At 26.3% G+C, this 17242-nt stretch overlaps 3 protein-coding genes across 3 annotated transcripts; all 3 read right to left on the bottom strand.

The window, feature by feature from the left end:
• Positions 1-14: 14 nt before the first annotated feature.
• On the bottom strand, positions 15-10007 carry LOC113550996. Its single transcript, XM_026952980.1, has 28 exons — positions 9757-10007; positions 9521-9651; positions 9199-9367; positions 8964-9111; positions 8787-8893; positions 8566-8717; positions 8306-8487; positions 7980-8147; positions 7822-7911; positions 7596-7762; positions 7333-7507; positions 6673-6884; positions 6429-6607; positions 4762-4895; positions 4589-4696; positions 3441-3809; positions 3136-3387; positions 2888-3076; positions 2500-2619; positions 2337-2438; positions 2003-2272; positions 1739-1927; positions 1501-1656; positions 1079-1444; positions 871-977; positions 654-793; positions 431-597; positions 15-369 (listed from the first exon to the last, which is right to left on the bottom strand). Exons 1-28 carry the CDS (start codon positions 9870-9872, stop codon positions 151-153), a joined length of 4884 nt encoding a protein of 1627 aa, XP_026808781.1. The 5' UTR covers positions 9873-10007; the 3' UTR covers positions 15-150.
• Positions 10008-12134: 2127 nt separating this feature from the next.
• On the bottom strand, positions 12135-13684 carry LOC113553202 (solute carrier family 35 member E1 homolog). Its single transcript, XM_026956405.1, has 5 exons — positions 13211-13684; positions 13074-13144; positions 12747-13013; positions 12428-12670; positions 12135-12368 (listed from the first exon to the last, which is right to left on the bottom strand). The coding sequence occupies exons 1-5, from the start codon at positions 13527-13529 to the stop codon at positions 12228-12230; spliced, it is 1041 nt and encodes a 346-aa protein (XP_026812206.1). The 5' UTR covers positions 13530-13684; the 3' UTR covers positions 12135-12227.
• A 1196-nt stretch (positions 13685-14880) lies between these two features.
• LOC113553203 (ADP-ribosylation factor-like protein 8B-A) lies at positions 14881-17039 on the bottom strand. The gene is made up of 4 exons (XM_026956406.1): positions 16745-17039; positions 15860-16014; positions 15633-15794; positions 14881-15568 (listed from the first exon to the last, which is right to left on the bottom strand). The coding sequence occupies exons 1-4, from the start codon at positions 16865-16867 to the stop codon at positions 15439-15441; spliced, it is 570 nt and encodes a 189-aa protein (XP_026812207.1). The 5' UTR covers positions 16868-17039; the 3' UTR covers positions 14881-15438.
• Between the last annotated feature and the right edge of the window lie 203 nt (positions 17040-17242).

The following is a 17242-nucleotide window of genomic DNA, read 5'->3' as shown; positions in this document are numbered from 1 at the left end:
TTGCACAACAAAAATATTTTAACTAAATTTTAAACAAAGTATAAATTTTCTAATTTCGACTAGATTATTTCAATTGAAACATTTGTTAACACTAAATTAAAATACATAGTAAAATTGTAATAAATAATGATGTTAAAATTATTAACTTAACTAATCTCTTTGAATAACACTATTTATTTGTTCATATACACAATTTGGACAAGCCGAATTACTAATATCTTGTAGAACTGATTGAACAGCTGTAGCAGTATTGGGTAAATTATCTAAACAAGCAACAACCTGTTGAGAATCTTTATTAAATTGTTCATTTGAAAAATAGCGATGGCCACAAGAATATGCCAATAATGTGTTCCCCAAAATTTCTGTGTCCTACAAAATAAATTTAAATTTATTAAACATACAATTCAGGAAATAAATTTATCATTTATACTTGAAATTCTAAGTGCATAAATGGTTGCAGTTGATCGGTATTAAGTATTTGTATTGAACGGTTTAGTAAATCTTCAGTTTTAGTTTCTGATACTGGTTCAATCCAAGCAGAACCTGGTGAATTTGTAACAGTAGCTAATAACTGTATAAAGTCTTTTTGATCTTCAGCTATAAAAATAAATATATTTTGTAATATTTGTAACAAATAATAATGATATACAAACATTTGGTTTGTATGTTTTTAGAAACAGATGAGCATAGTTCCATGCAAAAATTCACAGAAAAACATCTTATGATTTTTTTTGGGTCCATAATTTTTATATTCAATTCATTGAGGTCACACGCTTTTGATACGTCATTGTTACTGAAATTAATAAAAATGTGATTAAAAATAATATATTTATGTATAATTCATACAATAAACCAACTACCACAACATACCATAATAACAAAATTCCTAATGAATGATTAAGTTGATCCCATCTATCCATTAACAACTGTTCTAATGCATCAACTGGGAAAGATTTAGTCAACCAGTATGTAAGATACTAAAAAATAACAATTTTTATAATAATATACATACAATATACATATATTTATTATAAATACTGGATTTAAATTAAATAATTTTTTTTTTTATTAAACATACTTCATGTAAAAATGAAACCAAATTATCTTTTAGTAGGAATTTGAAATAATAATCAAACATCTGAGAAAGCTTAGTAATTCCAGGCCATTCTTTTACAATGGTTTCTTCAGTGGCCATACGTAATGCAAATGATTCTGGTAGAGAAGTTAATAGCTCCCCTTCTTCAAGATTAATAGTGAAGCCCTCAGATGGTGTAAGAGGAGTTGAAGCCCGCTCTTCATGACCACCTTCAATATTAAACCCAAACATTTCTCCATAGTCTCTTGATTCTACAAATGCTTCAAATTGATGAAACAATGCTGTAGAAGGTTCATTATTAATCAATCGAATTTTGCTAATCGCTTGATGGTTTTTCATGTTAAGACACTAAAAAAAAGTTTTATAAGTAAATATACTATATTATTTTAATTTGACAAATTTACCATTGATATAACAGAAGAAATATTATAATAAGGATAAAACCATTCTATTGCATACTGTAACAAATAATCTATACCATATAAACTGCTTAAACTATTCAAATTTTCAAGAAAACACTCAAATGAAGTTAATCCAGGAAAATTAATACACCGTTTAACCTATAAAACCAATCACAAAAATAATTAATGATTGTTTTTAATATTAAATAAATGATCTAAGTATAAAATAAATATAACTTACCTGAATCGAAAGTATATCTTTGATGTTGGAAAATGAAAATCTTAATTGTGGCAATACTATTTCAATTGGAGAGTCCAACTTATTTACAGTGCCATGCTGAATTTTAATAACTTTATTAGTTGATTTTATCATAACCATTTTACCATCTAATAATGTCTTGGCTAAATCTTCTTCTGGAATTTTACCTAACTAAAAAATAAATATGCAATGACTTTATAAGTTATAATCATTACTTAAAAGTTGATTTAAAGAATAAATACTTACTTGTCCTTCATGATTACTTCCCCAACCCCAAAGTTTATTAGCTGCATCTAAAGCTAATGTAAAATCAGCCCCACACCTAACTTCTTTTATTAGTGAGCCGCTAGTTGATGATGAGTCTACTATAACTGAAGGTGGACCAACTAATGTTAAAGTTGGAACAATTCTCTCACGTATACCTGACACTCCTAATTGTCCATCTAAATTAAGTCCCCAAGTATATAATTGCCCCGCTGTACTAATAACAGCTGAATGGTGACAGCCACAACACATCTAAACATGGGATCATTATATTATTAAAATAATAAAATTATATTTTGAAAATGTGTAATTATACTTGAAGAATGTCTCCAGCAATATGAGATGTATCCACAAGTGTTGGACTTAAATGTAATAAGCCATCATCCGCAGTCAAGGCATCAATTTCTGTATCATCTGCCTTAAAACCAATTATTTATATATAATTAAAAATAAAAAAAAATAATAATTTACAAACTTACTTGATCATTTTCATTTAATACAAGTTGATTTCTAGCTCGTTTTTGTGATTGTGCATGAAACCGAAGTACTTGTGGACTACTACCCCAAGTATATAAACGACCAACATCACTCAATGCTAACTAGATGATTAAAATAATAGATAATAATTAAAAATATTACTTGTTTATAATGATATTGTATCTTATTATTTATAAAAAATATAACTAACCATACCATTACATTCAACATTAAATATTTGTTTATATTTAAATAATTGATTTTTTTTAAATATTTTGTCATTTTAAAATAAATTAATAATATATTTAGCTTAAGATAAAAATGATTTTTTTAAATTTTAATACTAATATTATTGTTACTATTTCTACTGTAAAGTTTTTAGTTACTTACATTATGAAAATAAGCTGTATAAATACACTTAATTGGTTCAGGGAGTCCATATACTGGAACTGGGCTAGTAATTTTTGTTGTGCTGCCATTACCTAACTGACCAAATGAACCAGAACCAAAAGTGAACACTTTTCCATTGTTTGTAAGAACAATGCTATGTGAATAACCTCCATATGCACTAATTATATTCTAAAAATATTTAAATTTTAATTAATTCAATCTATATTTTTATAAATGATTAAAATTACTTCATTTTCTAAGGTCTTCAATAGTTTTGGTTTTTCACAGTCATCAATAGCTCCATGACCTAGTTGACCATAAACACCCCAACCCCAAGTCCACAATTTTCCACTTGCAGAGATGGCTAATGAATGATATTGGCCAGCAGAAACACTTACTATCAACTCGTTTGATAAACTATCCACTAACATTGGATATGGAGCTTGACCACGACGGCCAGTACCCAATTGCCCATAATGATTTGATCCCCAAGAATAGACCTATGCCGTTTATAATTTAGTTAAATTATTTAAATATTCAAAATTACACTTACTCCATTTGTAGTTAGAGCTAATGAATGATTTCGACCACATGCTACTTGAATAACTTCAACACGTATGTAAACAAACCAAGAAACTGGATTTGGAGTAGAAGTTTTAGTCATATGTGGTCCAACACCCAAACAACCGTATGATGAATGTCCCCACGTATAAAGCTTATGGTTACGTATATGAGCTGCATGAGCCCATCCAGCTCCAAGACTAGACTTGTGTTCTATCTCATTTTCAGAATCAGAGACATTAGAAATAGGTTTATGAGAATATAATACCGATTCTACAAAATTATCTGAATATTGATTTGAAGATAGTCTGGATATAATCATTAGGTAAGTGGTTAACCATTCTTTAATAGAATAATTCAACTGAAAAATATTTGGCCACATAAATTTTCAAGTAAATATTATTAAAAATTATTAATTCAATTTATTAAAATAAAATTAATTATACTTAATTTTCAAATTATAGAAAGATTTAAATATGAATATTTGATTGTTTTTATAAGTTTTATTAACATTTTTAAAGTAGTGTCCTAAAAAGATCGCTTTTTTTAAATTAACTAAAAAAACATTTTATTTTTCAAAAAATTACAAAAAAAGGATATGTACAATATCAGTATAACATCTAGTTTATGTATGAAAAATAATATTATTCAATGTCCTCCAATAGCTTGTTGACAGGCAAAAGTGAGATCGAGAAAATTAACAATAACTGCCTCAGTTCCCTCTGGTGAGTTTCACAAGGACACTTTAACCTAACCGGGGCTTTTGAGATCAACAGTTGAACCGGTTTTTCGAATTTCTAATTAACCAATGTATTGATGACACATTAGAAGCAACATCCCATCTAAGTAAAATACAAAGTCGTTTCACAGTCTCCGCACCACTTTCATTAGATTGGTAAAACCAATACATGTGTTTCAATTGACATTTGGTCCGTGGTGACACTTGGAAAAAACTGATTATACAGCAACAGACCGAAATTATAGTAGATTAAAAAAATGATAAAAGCAAAGTTGTAAACTTAAAAATAAAAAATGACAACCAATTTAAAAAAAAGCGTTTTTTTGGAACACCCTGTACTTAAGCAGCTTGTAAATAGTAAACTTATACAAAATAGATTCAAATTAGTAAAATGTACTTACGTTATTATCTTGTTCAGATATAGACTCTGTTTCATTTTTAAATTGGAATACCTTACGTAAAATTGGTCGCAATGCTGGGTTGGTTGGGTCATAGAGTATTTTAAGTTTCTAAAAAAGAAACAACAATGTAAAAAAAAAATTATGTTATGCAATGTACCATTATAAAAACTTACTAAAAGAACATCTTGAGAAACATTATGCAAATTTGCCTGTACAAACTTAGAATGAAGTGTTGTAAATTTATTACAGGCAACTAATACTTCTGTAAAAATTGATTCAGACACCAAATCCCAAAATCCTTCAGTTACTAAAACAAAAATTTATTTTTAAAAATATATATCAAAATTATTTAGGTCAAATTACTAAATATTAGTTATTAATCTTTATTTTTTAAAAACTCTGTAGTACATACTAACATAATTTCCTGGTTTTAATATTAAGTATAAATTGCTCGGAATGAAAAAATTTCAGAACCGGAACGCTATACATTATTATTGAATATACATAAAAAATATTTATAGATTTATATTCATATTAAAATTACAATTTCCATCAATAAATAAATATTTAGTTACACAGATAAGACTCAAAAACATAATTAACGTATTAAAATTAACCTAAGTATTAATTAATAATTTATAAAAATATAACCCACAATGATTTATACTTGTTTTCTATTTTTTTTTATCTTTTACGGCTATCAGTGTCATCAGCGGAATGTTAAGACTATATGTACTTTTGTGGTTTACTCAGTCGATAAATACATTTTGTATGGATAATGAAGTTCTTAACGGTGAAATGATTTCATTCAAAGTGCTAAAATTTTGTTCACATTAGCTTATTAAAATAAGAATCACAGCCATTGCTTTGAAAAGTGGTTTTAAATTTTTTGGAATATCTTCTCGTCCTAAATTCATTTTGAAAACTCTAAAGTTTTCAATTATATCATGTTCATTTAAATGAAACTGTTGACACAAATTTCAAATATTTGAGTTATTAGTATTTTCTATTTCATCATCATTTGATCTCTAAGATCTCTATACAGTCTATCAGATTTATAAAAGTACTCACATTTTCCTGGCGATATTTTTCTTTTGAGACTGATATATGATGAACTAGAAGTCATCATTAAACCCAATTTAATAAAAATGTACTCTTTTTTTAGCAGATTTAGATTAAAGAAAGCACAGATATCGATTGATATCTATTTTTGTGATCTACAATCGATATTATTTTATAGCATGAAGATAAAATGTATAGTATAAACTATTACTATACTACTACTACGACTAGTAGACGTGGCTACAAAGGTATTATCAATTAATAATATTTATTAATTTATTACCTTTTGGCAATAGGTAATAACTAATAAGCATAATTTTCCATTTTTCAAATACATACAATATCCAAATATTATTTTTAAAATATTAAATTTTCAATGAAATGGAAGGCTAAAATTGATTTTTTTGTGAACCGGACGTTTAAATAAGTGACATACTCGAACTGCATTCCAGTCCATTCCGAGCACTGATTTTAATGTCGATAAAAAATACTTAAAATCAAAATGGAGTTCAAAAAATTATAATTAAGTGATTATGGTCGAATTGATTTTGTTTGCTAAATAATTTTCAAAGATTGTAAATCTATAAAAATATAGGCAAAATAATGAAAAATTTAGATTCAAATATATGTAAAATCACGATCAAATATTTTTAAAAATGTAGTATGTTAGTCTATTAGTTATTTTTAGTATGTTAACAATGTCAGTGAACCCAGTTTATAAAAAGCAAATTTAAAACATTAGAGTAAGTTCTTTAATATTTTGTGGAAATTTACTTACAGTGCAAGTATTGACTATCGGTAGATTGTTGACTCATTAAACTGACTAAAACTGTAATAACTTCATTGTGTAATCCTCTTTCAACTGCTAAAAATCTTAACACATTGCATAAACGACTTTGACCAACAATATTGACACATAAAACTTCATCATAATGATTGTTCTCTGATAATAAGCGCCTATATCATAAAAGTAATGTATTAAAAATAAGTTTCAAGATAATTAAATCTGTATGTCTATTTACAAAAATTTAGCTTCAAGTCTTGTTTTTTCGCGGCTGGTAGCACGTAATAATTGCTCTGTATAGCTCATTACAGCTAAATTTGAAATATGTAACCTTTCTAAAGCAGTGAGATCTCTTGGATGTGCTTGTTCTAAAAGTGTACTGACAAAAAGAACAACTTTGTCTGTATTTCCAGAAGAAGCTAATCTAAGAACACGTTTTAATGGATTTGTCTGTAATATAAATGAATAGATTATACATACATTTTTCAAACAGAAAAAAAATTGAATCATAATTATATTTAACTAGTTTAGTCTAACAGTACTCAACAGTCACTAAAATAAATAATAAAAAAAAAAAGTGATCAGAAAATTATACTTTTTCCAATATAATATAGTTTACAGACCACTGAATTGTTCAAGTCTTAATGGTTTCCAAATATCAAGATGAACTAAACACGTTATAAACAAGTATAAAATAATCACTATACTTTATTCAAAATAATAATTCACCTAGTAGCAAATAAAACTAGTAGTTAGCATGTACTTATCCCACCATGAATAATAATCGTTACTATGTGCTGCTGACAACTCTTACAATGTTGACAACTTTTACACCATCAATAGGTAACTACTAATCATAGAGTAGCTTGCCAACGCCAAGAATTAATAATTTATTTACCTTTGATAATCGATAAAGTAAAGTGGCTTCTTCAAATTTCCTAGCACTAAGCTGTTGATCAGCAGCTCTTTCCAATATAGGTCGGATATCAACATCAAATGCTTCTGACAAATTATTTGCATGATCTAATGCACCAGCCATAATATTTTTAAATATTATCTCTTCTGGTTTAATACTAAAAAAAATTTAATATAAATACACAAATTATTATTAAGAATTATAATGTTACATTTAATTATAAAAAGGTTATTTGCCATTTTTACCTTAAATTCAAAATATACAATGTACAATTAGTAACAATTGCACATAATTCAGATACAGTATTATCTTTTCGAGTATGTTGTCGATCACACCTTTTTTTTTTATTAATTGTGGAACGATTTTTATTTTTAGGAGATATACTTTGAGAAACATCTAAACTTTCTTTTGTCTAAAAACACAAATAAATATTAATTCTAAAAACAATATAATAATTTATGTAATTATTACTTTTCGTCCTGATACCCTAAACATATCCAAAATTATTTCTCCATTGTTAAAATTAAAAGTACCTAACTGGCTTTTTTCTTTGTCATCTTCCTGCAAAATAATTTCAATGATACAATTTGTACAAAATTATTAATGTAAAATGCTTAAAAACTAATTACCATATCACTTTTAAGTTGGCAAAGATTAGAAGAAAAAACACTCAACTTAGTACCACCATTTTCAGAAGTAAATATAAACTGATCAGTATATAAAAACTTCTCAATATCTCCTCCTTTAAATAACTTATACACCAAAGGTTGATTAGAATTAAATCCAGAAGCATGTACCTATAAATAAGAAAATGTATGACACAAAATTTATGGGAGTAACAAAAAAATAACATATTTAATTGAATTGTTAAAGAAAACTACATTTTACTTAATTATTATAATTGTTTTTAGTAAAGATTATTATCTTTTATAGAACATTAAATTTATTAGCTTACCAAAATATGATTAGAACAAAGGCTCACAATAGTTTGTTTACCACAATGACTTTGTACATTAGATTTCATATCAACCACACTAGTAATAGGTTCAGGTGATGGGCCAGTACTAGGACAAGAACACCCAGAAGTAATTGTATCAGATGAAAAACTTCGTTTTGGATGTTTTACTTCATTTGGCACTAAAAAAAATTACAAAATATATTATAACTACATTAAGTGATAAAAATGTTAACTAAGAATAAATATACAATAAATACCACTTTGAACACAATTAATCACGGATTTTGGTTTTTTTGGTGCGGATAATTTTTCTATAAATAATTGTCGTAATCCCAATAATCTAGCTCTTGTAGAAGGAAAATTTGATATAACAGGTACAATGGTATCAATATTTAGTGCATTAGTTGGCCTTAATTGTTTTATAAAAGTATTACAATAAATTAATTAAATCAAACTATAATTAACTAATAAATCGTACTTGGTTGTTTTATCATGTACACTATGTGGTTTGGGATTTAGCCAACAGTATCCAACATCTAAACTTTCAAGCAATAATTTCCAACGATCTCCATTACTACAGATTATCTAAGAACAAAATTACAATAACAATAAAAATTATATGAATAAAATGTAATAAGTAATATACTAAACTTACAATCAACCAAACTGTATTGGAACATGATTCATTTAATATTTCTAGAGTTTTTATAGAACATTTTACACAAGTTGATCCAAGGCAAGCTCCAGTACGGAGATTAACAAAAACAATTTCTCCTATATTTCCTCCAATAATACCAATATCACTAGAAATTATAATTAAACAATAATTATTAATTAATACCAAACATTATTTATATACAAATTAATATGTGTCAAACAAATAAATTTACCTTGAATATGTAGGAACTATAGGGGTCCACCAAGTAATTGCGGTTGGATTTAATGAACTAGTAGGTTCCCCAGGAGCGGGTCTAATAATTTTTACCTTGTTTCTTCGATCACCATCTTTTGGTTCAAAAATTTCACGAACAAACACCAAATATAAAGTGCAATCAAACCCTAAAAAATTATAAACATATTTATCAATTATCCAACAGCAGTTTAAATAATTTTATCATTTAGCGTTTAAATATAAATGTGACAAGATATAAACTTGATTGAAGTTTACTAGTTTACAAATGAATATATCTAGAATAGCATGAAAGCACTTACCACATACAAGAAGCTTTTCACTAGTAGATTTGAACGCCAAGGAAATAATTTTTTTCCCGTCATCTTTGGGCCAAGGCAACCATTTGAGAGATGGAGGAATGTGGTCACAATAAAGTATGAGATCGTTGCTACTGTTAACATAAAAACAAAACTATATACTAGAAAATGTTTACTCCTCGAGTCATATTTTTATCGTTTTATAACATAATGAAAAATTAAAATATTGAAACATTTACCTGAGTACCAGTGCAAAAATATTACTGTTATTCGTTTGAAAACTGACAGCATTCACAATATTGTCAACTCTCAACAGCTGCTTTAAGCTCAATACGTTTCCGTACAAGCAAGTCATTTCAAAAAATTCTAGTATAGTTTATTCTTTCATCATTGATTACGCAAGCAACTACCAAACGTGTGACTGAAAAGGTTTGGGATTTATATTTTAAAATGTATTCTATATTCAGGTACTCTTATGTTAGTCTGAGTTTGAAACATTTAAAAAAATATATAATAATGTTATCACTTATCATATATCGGAATTGTAAATACACAGAATAAATCTATTATTCTATGGAATACGGTGTTATCATATCGGCGGGCGGCATATAGAGTACATCATAAATAGACATATAAAATTATCAATTATAATGGATTATGTGCCAATTGTAGAGTGGCAGTGGCATAGTCTCATTCTCAGTCTCATAGAGTATTATAGACTAAGGCACTAAGCGACTAAGCTATAGGCTATAGACACAGGTATGTGCAATTAATATATTATCGTGGTCATGATCGCGGACTAAGATATTATATCTTAGTCACAACTCACAATGCAGAGTAGATAATTTCTACCAGCATCCCTACATTATGTAGTAGCCAGTACATAGGTTTCCTATTAATTATTATAATAGGGGCATTACTCTATAGCATTGAATTAAATAGTTCAATGCTCTTTAACCTATAGGCGGGCATCAAGCACTTTTTCATAAACCATAAAAAAAAATGATACAACTATCAATAACAATTAATTTTGATCAGGATTTTTATCATAGTTCATGATTACGTTTTCATTAATGGTCATAAACCATAGTTTGATAGTTCATTGTGTTCATCATAGTTGAACTCTATGTTTTAGAGTGTAGATATAATATAGGTACCTAATTAATAATTATATATATTAAACAATATACATCATATTCTTTATGTCCGTGGACTAGAGTACTTACTAGATGACTTTATAATTCTGTTGCAAATTGCAATTAGTAATTTACAATTAATTACTGAAACAAAGTTACGTTCCTTTCCTACTGTTACATGATGTAAAAATATATATTTATTAATGTAATACTAGAGACATTATTGGATATTCAGTGACATTGTAATTTGTAGATATTTTAGCTAATTACTGCTAATACTTATGCAATAGTCAATTATTGTTTATGGGCATTATAAATTATAATGTGTGATATTTGTATATTTATATTTTTTTACATATATGTCTCATGTGTTTATCTCTTTTAATCTCGTTTAACTAAGTGGTGAATATTACAAATACATACTACACACATCACTATTAACAATTAAAATCTTAGTTGTTTGCCCACTTAGTCCACTTAACAGTTTCTAGATACATTATAACATGTTACATGTATAGTGTATACTCAATATTAATATAATGATATGGAAGAAACTCATGATTTATGAATTTTATGAAAAGATAATGTTATTAAGAATATAATATTCTTATGCTTTAATTATTAATTTATTTTATAAACTAAAATGGCACAATAACATGACCAATATTTAATGTAATAGGTATTACATTTGCACTATTGAATGTAAAATATATTAAATAATTTAATCAAATTATAATATTTTTACATTTATAAAAAATAATAGTACCTACAACATTTTAAGCTATCATTAGATTAGATAAATCATAAGCTATTAAGTACAATTTATATTTATAAAAATAACTTTTATTTTAACAAAAATAATCTTAATAAAATATAACATAATCTCAATTGGAGATAACAACATACTTTATAATCCCCTGTCAGTAAGCTAACAATTATTAGTTACATGTTTTATAGAAAATAAAAAACTATTTAATAAAGATTAAAAAGTAAATATGTCAGCGTATAAAAGTAACAATTCAATTTAATTGGCCTTAATTTCAAAAATATTTCTATAATTAATATAAGCTATGATGAATTAAAAAGAATAATTAATATTATGATATTGTGCAACATAAACAAAATAAACAGTCTTTACAAAATATAATGTCTAAATATAATACTTTTAAAAGATCATAATATACAATGGAATTTATTTGTATATAGATGTATTTAGTCTGTGTTAACTGTTAATAGTAGAACTAAAAAAAACTAGTAAGTTTAAATTAAAATAAATATATGACAAGTTTTATAAAAAAAAATAATAAAATAGAATTTAAATTACTTTTTATAACATAAAATAATAATTATGTACATAACATTTATATTGCAATATTATCCATTTAAAAATTTTAAAGAACTACTTATTTTAACATTATTTTAATAGAAAACTCAACAAGTAATACAATCCAAAAATAATAATACAATAAGTTTATGGATGAAAACATTAACAAAATAAAAACATATATATTAACAATCTTATTGTTAAATTAAAAAAAAAATGATAACTATATGGAAGCTGTCACATTTAAAAATTATACAAATAATGATTTATTCCCATTAATATAACTGGAATTTATGTTACCATTTTGCCAAAGTGTAGAATTATTTGTGTGTTGGTATGTCATTGGCAATATTACTCGTTTCTGATCTGTTCGTCTTGCATCATATTTTGCCTAAAATAATGAATTTAAATACATATTTTTTTTACAAATAGTTATTTTAAAATACATACCTTATTGTATGCAATAACACCGAACAGAGCCAATGCCATACCACAAACATTATTAATAGTTACTGGATTTCCAATTACAAATAAAGATGCAGCCACAACAAAAATTCTTTTTGATGAACTGGCTACAGCATATGTTAAAGATGTAACCATTGACATAACACTAAATGCTAATATATTTTGCAACCAACTAAGTATACCATCAGTAAACAGCAAACCTATTACTTTGTATGATTCATTATTCATCTGAAATTATTTTTAACAAAATTTATAAATATAGTAATCATTTATTGTTTATCAATTATTTATTATATCAAATTACTTTAAAGTTTGAAACTGTTACTAGGTGCCAAAAATCAAAATAAAGCCATACGGGTAAGAACATCATCAATGCTAGACGACCAAGTATATGTAAGAGTCGTAAATGGTGAATACCAGTATCATGAAGTACTTTTTTAGAAAATATATTTTGTAATGTATGTTGTAATGTAGCTGCCAAGGCACTCATCAAACCTATTACATCAAAAGATATCTCTGTGAAAGATGCGATAGCAACTCCAGCAATTATGGGTACTAATGATAAATAGACCTATAACAAAAGTTTTAAATAGTAAATTAAATATAACATATATTATTTTCAATAACTCACTTTTAAACATTGTTTTTCTCCTAGTATTATTCTTGATAAAACAACACTAAACAGTGGCATAGTAGCTTTTACTGAAATGATAAAAATAAACATTAATAAAAACTTAATTCATATTTCCATTACATGTATTATATTACCTGTGTGTGTATAAGAGACCGGTACTTTCCATAGACTGACATGTGTGAAAACTGATCCAACAAACTTTCCAAGAGCAAGTGGAACTATTAACTTGAAATAATAGGGCCAACTTATGTCTACAAACCGTCTTACACCCCACAAATTGAAAAATGGACCTGAATAAACAGCTATGGATAGGAGCTGTACCATGGTCACAGTCATTGGATATGGGAATTGATTTAAAAGTGTCTTGCCGACTACATTGCTACCGGAACTTACTACGTACCATATACAGCACAACAAAGCCACTGAAAAGACTTCCTTGGATGCTAAGACCATAATTACTAAATCCTTTAAATTTAAGTATATCTCATAATATTCATATTTTTAATTGTTTAAAACTATAAACTTAAACATTCCCATATAAATTATTGAAAAAGACATAAATTATTTATTTTTGAACTAGAAATATTTAGATTCATAATTTTATCAACTATGTTAAAAATTTAACTTAGAATATATTATATAATTTTTTATAATAAATTTCATTATAACTAACTTTAATAATAAATTTCTACATTTCGTGTTCGTGTTCACATTCATGAATTGGTATGGAATTATTTTAGATAAGATGATAGGTGACTGGACATGAAGTGATAACCTATGATTGACCATGTGGCAAGAAAACTTGGAAAAAAAAATCAACTAGACGTCCCCGTGGCCTAATCTTTTCAATAATGAAAAAATTGACAACGTAATCTCGAATCTATTCTAATTGCCATTTGCCACTTGGCAGTAGATTTAAATTTCTAGATAAATCTTTAGTAGTTCGTGATTTCATGTTATACACTTGTCACATATTCTATATAAGTAAAGCAATGCTGAATATGTCCAAGCGAACATTAAAATTATAAGTCCGGCATAAAGCATTGAACAAAATCATAATAAGATTATTTTTATATTTGATAATAATACAATATTAGTGTTACAAATTGGTTTATTGTACGATTGAAAAAATAAAATAAGATCATAAAACAATTATGCCAATGCCCATTGAGAATGAAATTCGATGAATTAAAAAATAATATTAATTAAGTACATCTTATTCAAATAAGTCAGTGAATAAAAAGCACTACATTATCATATTCAATTATTCATTATTTGTTAGAAATCAGTTCTTTGTTTTTAAATAACTACTGTTTAGAGATAATTTAAAAACAATACAAAAATTAAAAATAATTACATAATGAAATTATTTAACGTACAATTACCACTGCACACTGTATCCACAGACATTGACGTGACTATGATGACAGCCTAGGGTGCCTGGGCTGCCCCTGCAATTTTCGGAAGGCGCCAGTCAACCGAATTTTAAATCTAGTGGTTTACAACTTTATTCAGAAAAAACCCACAGTAATTTAAGGGGGGAATGGGACATTTTTTGATTCAGGTGGCGCTGTTCATTAGCTAGGCTGCCACTGCGGATGAAGTCTAGTCACGCCTATGTCCACAGATTATAAATTATAGGTAAAATAAAATAATATTATAGACACAATTAATAATTCAAGTTCAATATAATTTTTGAATGCTATAGATTGGGAAGAAAGTATGAGAATAAGATATTTTAATTAGGCATGACAGAATTAATTTTAATACTATGTTACAATAATAGACTTAATACCTAAACAACTAAATATTTACAAAAAAAAAACCCATGTAACAATAGTCAGCTTCAGGTATAAAATAGTTAAATAAATTATTAATATTCTTAGAAGCAATATACTTCTGAATAATAGAATAATACATATATATATAAATAAAATAGTTTAAATAATAATAAAATAATAATATAAATGTATAAATTTTGAATGATAAAATTATAACTTACATAAAATTGTTTAAATTTGTCGTCTCACAACAAAACCATACAATATGTTATAAATTCAGAAAAAAGGTAATAAACCCCATATCAATTAATGCAAATAGTATAATACATATACTTATACTGAGGTTTGATCCAAAAAAAATGATTTCCTATATAAATGTTAAAATGTAGAACTTCTATATTTAATTGCTGTATTATAAATTTATAACCAGGAGTGCATTGATAAAAATGGCATTCATTTATCTATAATGGATAAAAGAAAATTAAAGGTGGATCAGCCTTAAACAAAAAATTAAATCTAGAAAAGATTCAATATTTTTAGCACAAACTCAGTGCTAGATATGAAATTTTCCAATAATAATTTTACGTTGATGACTGACGATTAGATTTTGAATGGCTAATCAACCATTGCAAAGTAATATCAATATTTTCTTGTTCTTTGCAAGATATTGAATAGCAACAAATTTCTCGATCTTGAATTGCATTTAAATTCCTGAATAAAAAATATAATTAAAATTTCTTAACAATACTAATAAAACTTCAAATATTTTACTAACATCCTGTCAATCAGTTCAACTTCATCTAGAGCATTTGGCAAATCTCTTTTGTTACCCAAAACTAAGACAGGTATACCAGCTAATTGTGGTTTATCTATTAAATTATGAAGCTCATTTCTTGAAGCTTCTAATTTATCGGTGTCAGCAGCATCTACCATATAACTGTAAATATTTACAAATTAAGAATGAAATAAATAATTATATATTTTAATTTTATGTACACATACACAATAGCATTTACTCCTCGGCAATACCTCTCCCACATTGATCTGAAACGTGGCTGACCACCTATATCCCATATTTTAATAGTAACATTATTTTTTGTCACTTTTCGCATATTGAAGCCAACTGTTGGTATCATATCTTGATTAAATTGTCCAGACTAAAAATGTAATCATATTTAATTATTATTGAATAAAATGTTATAATTAACAAATAACAACAAACCTTAATAATATATATGATAAATGTTGATTGGGAACTTCAGTTGTTAATTTTGCATATTATTGTATATACTATATATGCCTAAGGTTAACTATGTTATTTAAATTTAAAATTTAAAATTTAAAATTTTTCATAAGCGACATAGTTTGTATATATATTAGGTATGTTCCTAAATAGATAGATAATTTATAACCCTAATCATTATTTGGAAGAATTTTTAATATCGCTATTATCATATTAATAATAACTATACTGTAATATTTTATCCAATAAATTTATAAGAATCAGCCTTGATCCAACTTTTATACAATATTTGTTATTATTTAAGTAGACAAAATTAGATTACTCAATAGTCTTAATAGATATAAATAATAAAACAAAAACACAGAACAATGTTTATAGACCCCTCCCTTATTATGATGAATCACTCAATAAGATACTCAATATGTACTTGTATGGTTAACATAAAAAAATATCTTGTATGCGCTCATAAAATTTTCCCCGTCATTATTTATAAATCATTAAAAATCTATTTAATTAATATTTTTAGATTTAAATGTATTCAAACAGCTGTACATACAACTTAATATTATCCACATACAGTGGGGAAATTAATAACAATATTAAGGAAAAAAAAATTATAGTTTAAGGAAATCAAAGTTACTTACTGCAATTACATGAACAAATGTAGTTTTGCCTGAACATTGTAGTCCAACGAGAGTGAGTTCCATTTCTTCAGTCCAAAACTTACTCTTAATCCAATCAAGGATCCGATTTATTAGGGTCATCATTTTTATCGGTTTTTATTAAACTTTTATTCTGTAAATATTTACGGCTAAGTTGAATGTAAAGATCACACTTATAATAAAAACCAAGTACTAAAAGTAACGAATAGTTTAAGAATATAGTAGATACTAAATCGCAATAATAACCAATAGGTACAAAGGCATTAAGTAATCAAATATTGTTATATTATTTAATAGTCAGCCCCTCGCTTATCAATGTTCAACAAACAGCTGTCAGATAACAGATAATTATGAACATTATCTTTGGAATTTACTCAATGTATAATCACAAATCAACAATCAACATCAGCTATAAACTGTATTAATTGTAGTTTATTCTGTATTCTGTATACTGTACGACTGACTAGTAACTAGTAAGTC

Source organism: Rhopalosiphum maidis, chromosome 2 (genome assembly GCF_003676215.2).
Source record: "Rhopalosiphum maidis isolate BTI-1 chromosome 2, ASM367621v3, whole genome shotgun sequence".
In the NCBI taxonomy this organism is placed as follows: Eukaryota; Metazoa; Arthropoda; class Insecta; order Hemiptera; family Aphididae; genus Rhopalosiphum; species Rhopalosiphum maidis.
This window is presented reverse-complemented; position numbering and strand designations above follow the sequence as displayed.

What these genes read in the sequence shown, in the direction of transcription:
- LOC113550996 (XM_026952980.1), bottom strand. Translation starts at nt 9,872, where the DNA reads ATGACTTGCTTGTACGGAAACGTATTGAGCTTAAAGCAGCTGTTGAGA. An exon ending in GCCAACTTAAAAGTGATATG is followed by an intron (nt 7,912 to 7,979) that starts GTAATTAGTTTT and finishes ATTATTTTGCAG; the next exon opens with GAAGATGACAAAGAAAAAAG. An exon ending in TGAAGACCTTAGAAAATGAA is followed by an intron (nt 3,077 to 3,135) that starts GTAATTTTAATC and finishes AAATATTTTTAG; the next exon opens with AATATAATTAGTGCATATGG.
- LOC113553202 (XM_026956405.1), bottom strand. Translation starts at nt 13,529, where the DNA reads ATGGTCTTAGCATCCAAGGAAGTCTTTTCAGTGGCTTTGTTGTGCTGT. An exon ending in GGTCTCTTATACACACACAG is followed by an intron (nt 13,145 to 13,210) that starts GTAATATAATAC and finishes TTATCATTTCAG; the next exon opens with TAAAAGCTACTATGCCACTG. An exon ending in TAACAGTTTCAAACTTTAAA is followed by an intron (nt 12,671 to 12,746) that starts GTAATTTGATAT and finishes AAATAATTTCAG; the next exon opens with ATGAATAATGAATCATACAA.
- LOC113553203 (XM_026956406.1), bottom strand. Translation starts at nt 16,867, where the DNA reads ATGATGACCCTAATAAATCGGATCCTTGATTGGATTAAGAGTAAGTTT. An exon ending in CGAGGAGTAAATGCTATTGT is followed by an intron (nt 15,795 to 15,859) that starts GTATGTGTACAT and finishes AAATATTTACAG; the next exon opens with TTATATGGTAGATGCTGCTG. An exon ending in GTTGAACTGATTGACAGGAT is followed by an intron (nt 15,569 to 15,632) that starts GTTAGTAAAATA and finishes TTTTTTATTCAG; the next exon opens with GAATTTAAATGCAATTCAAG.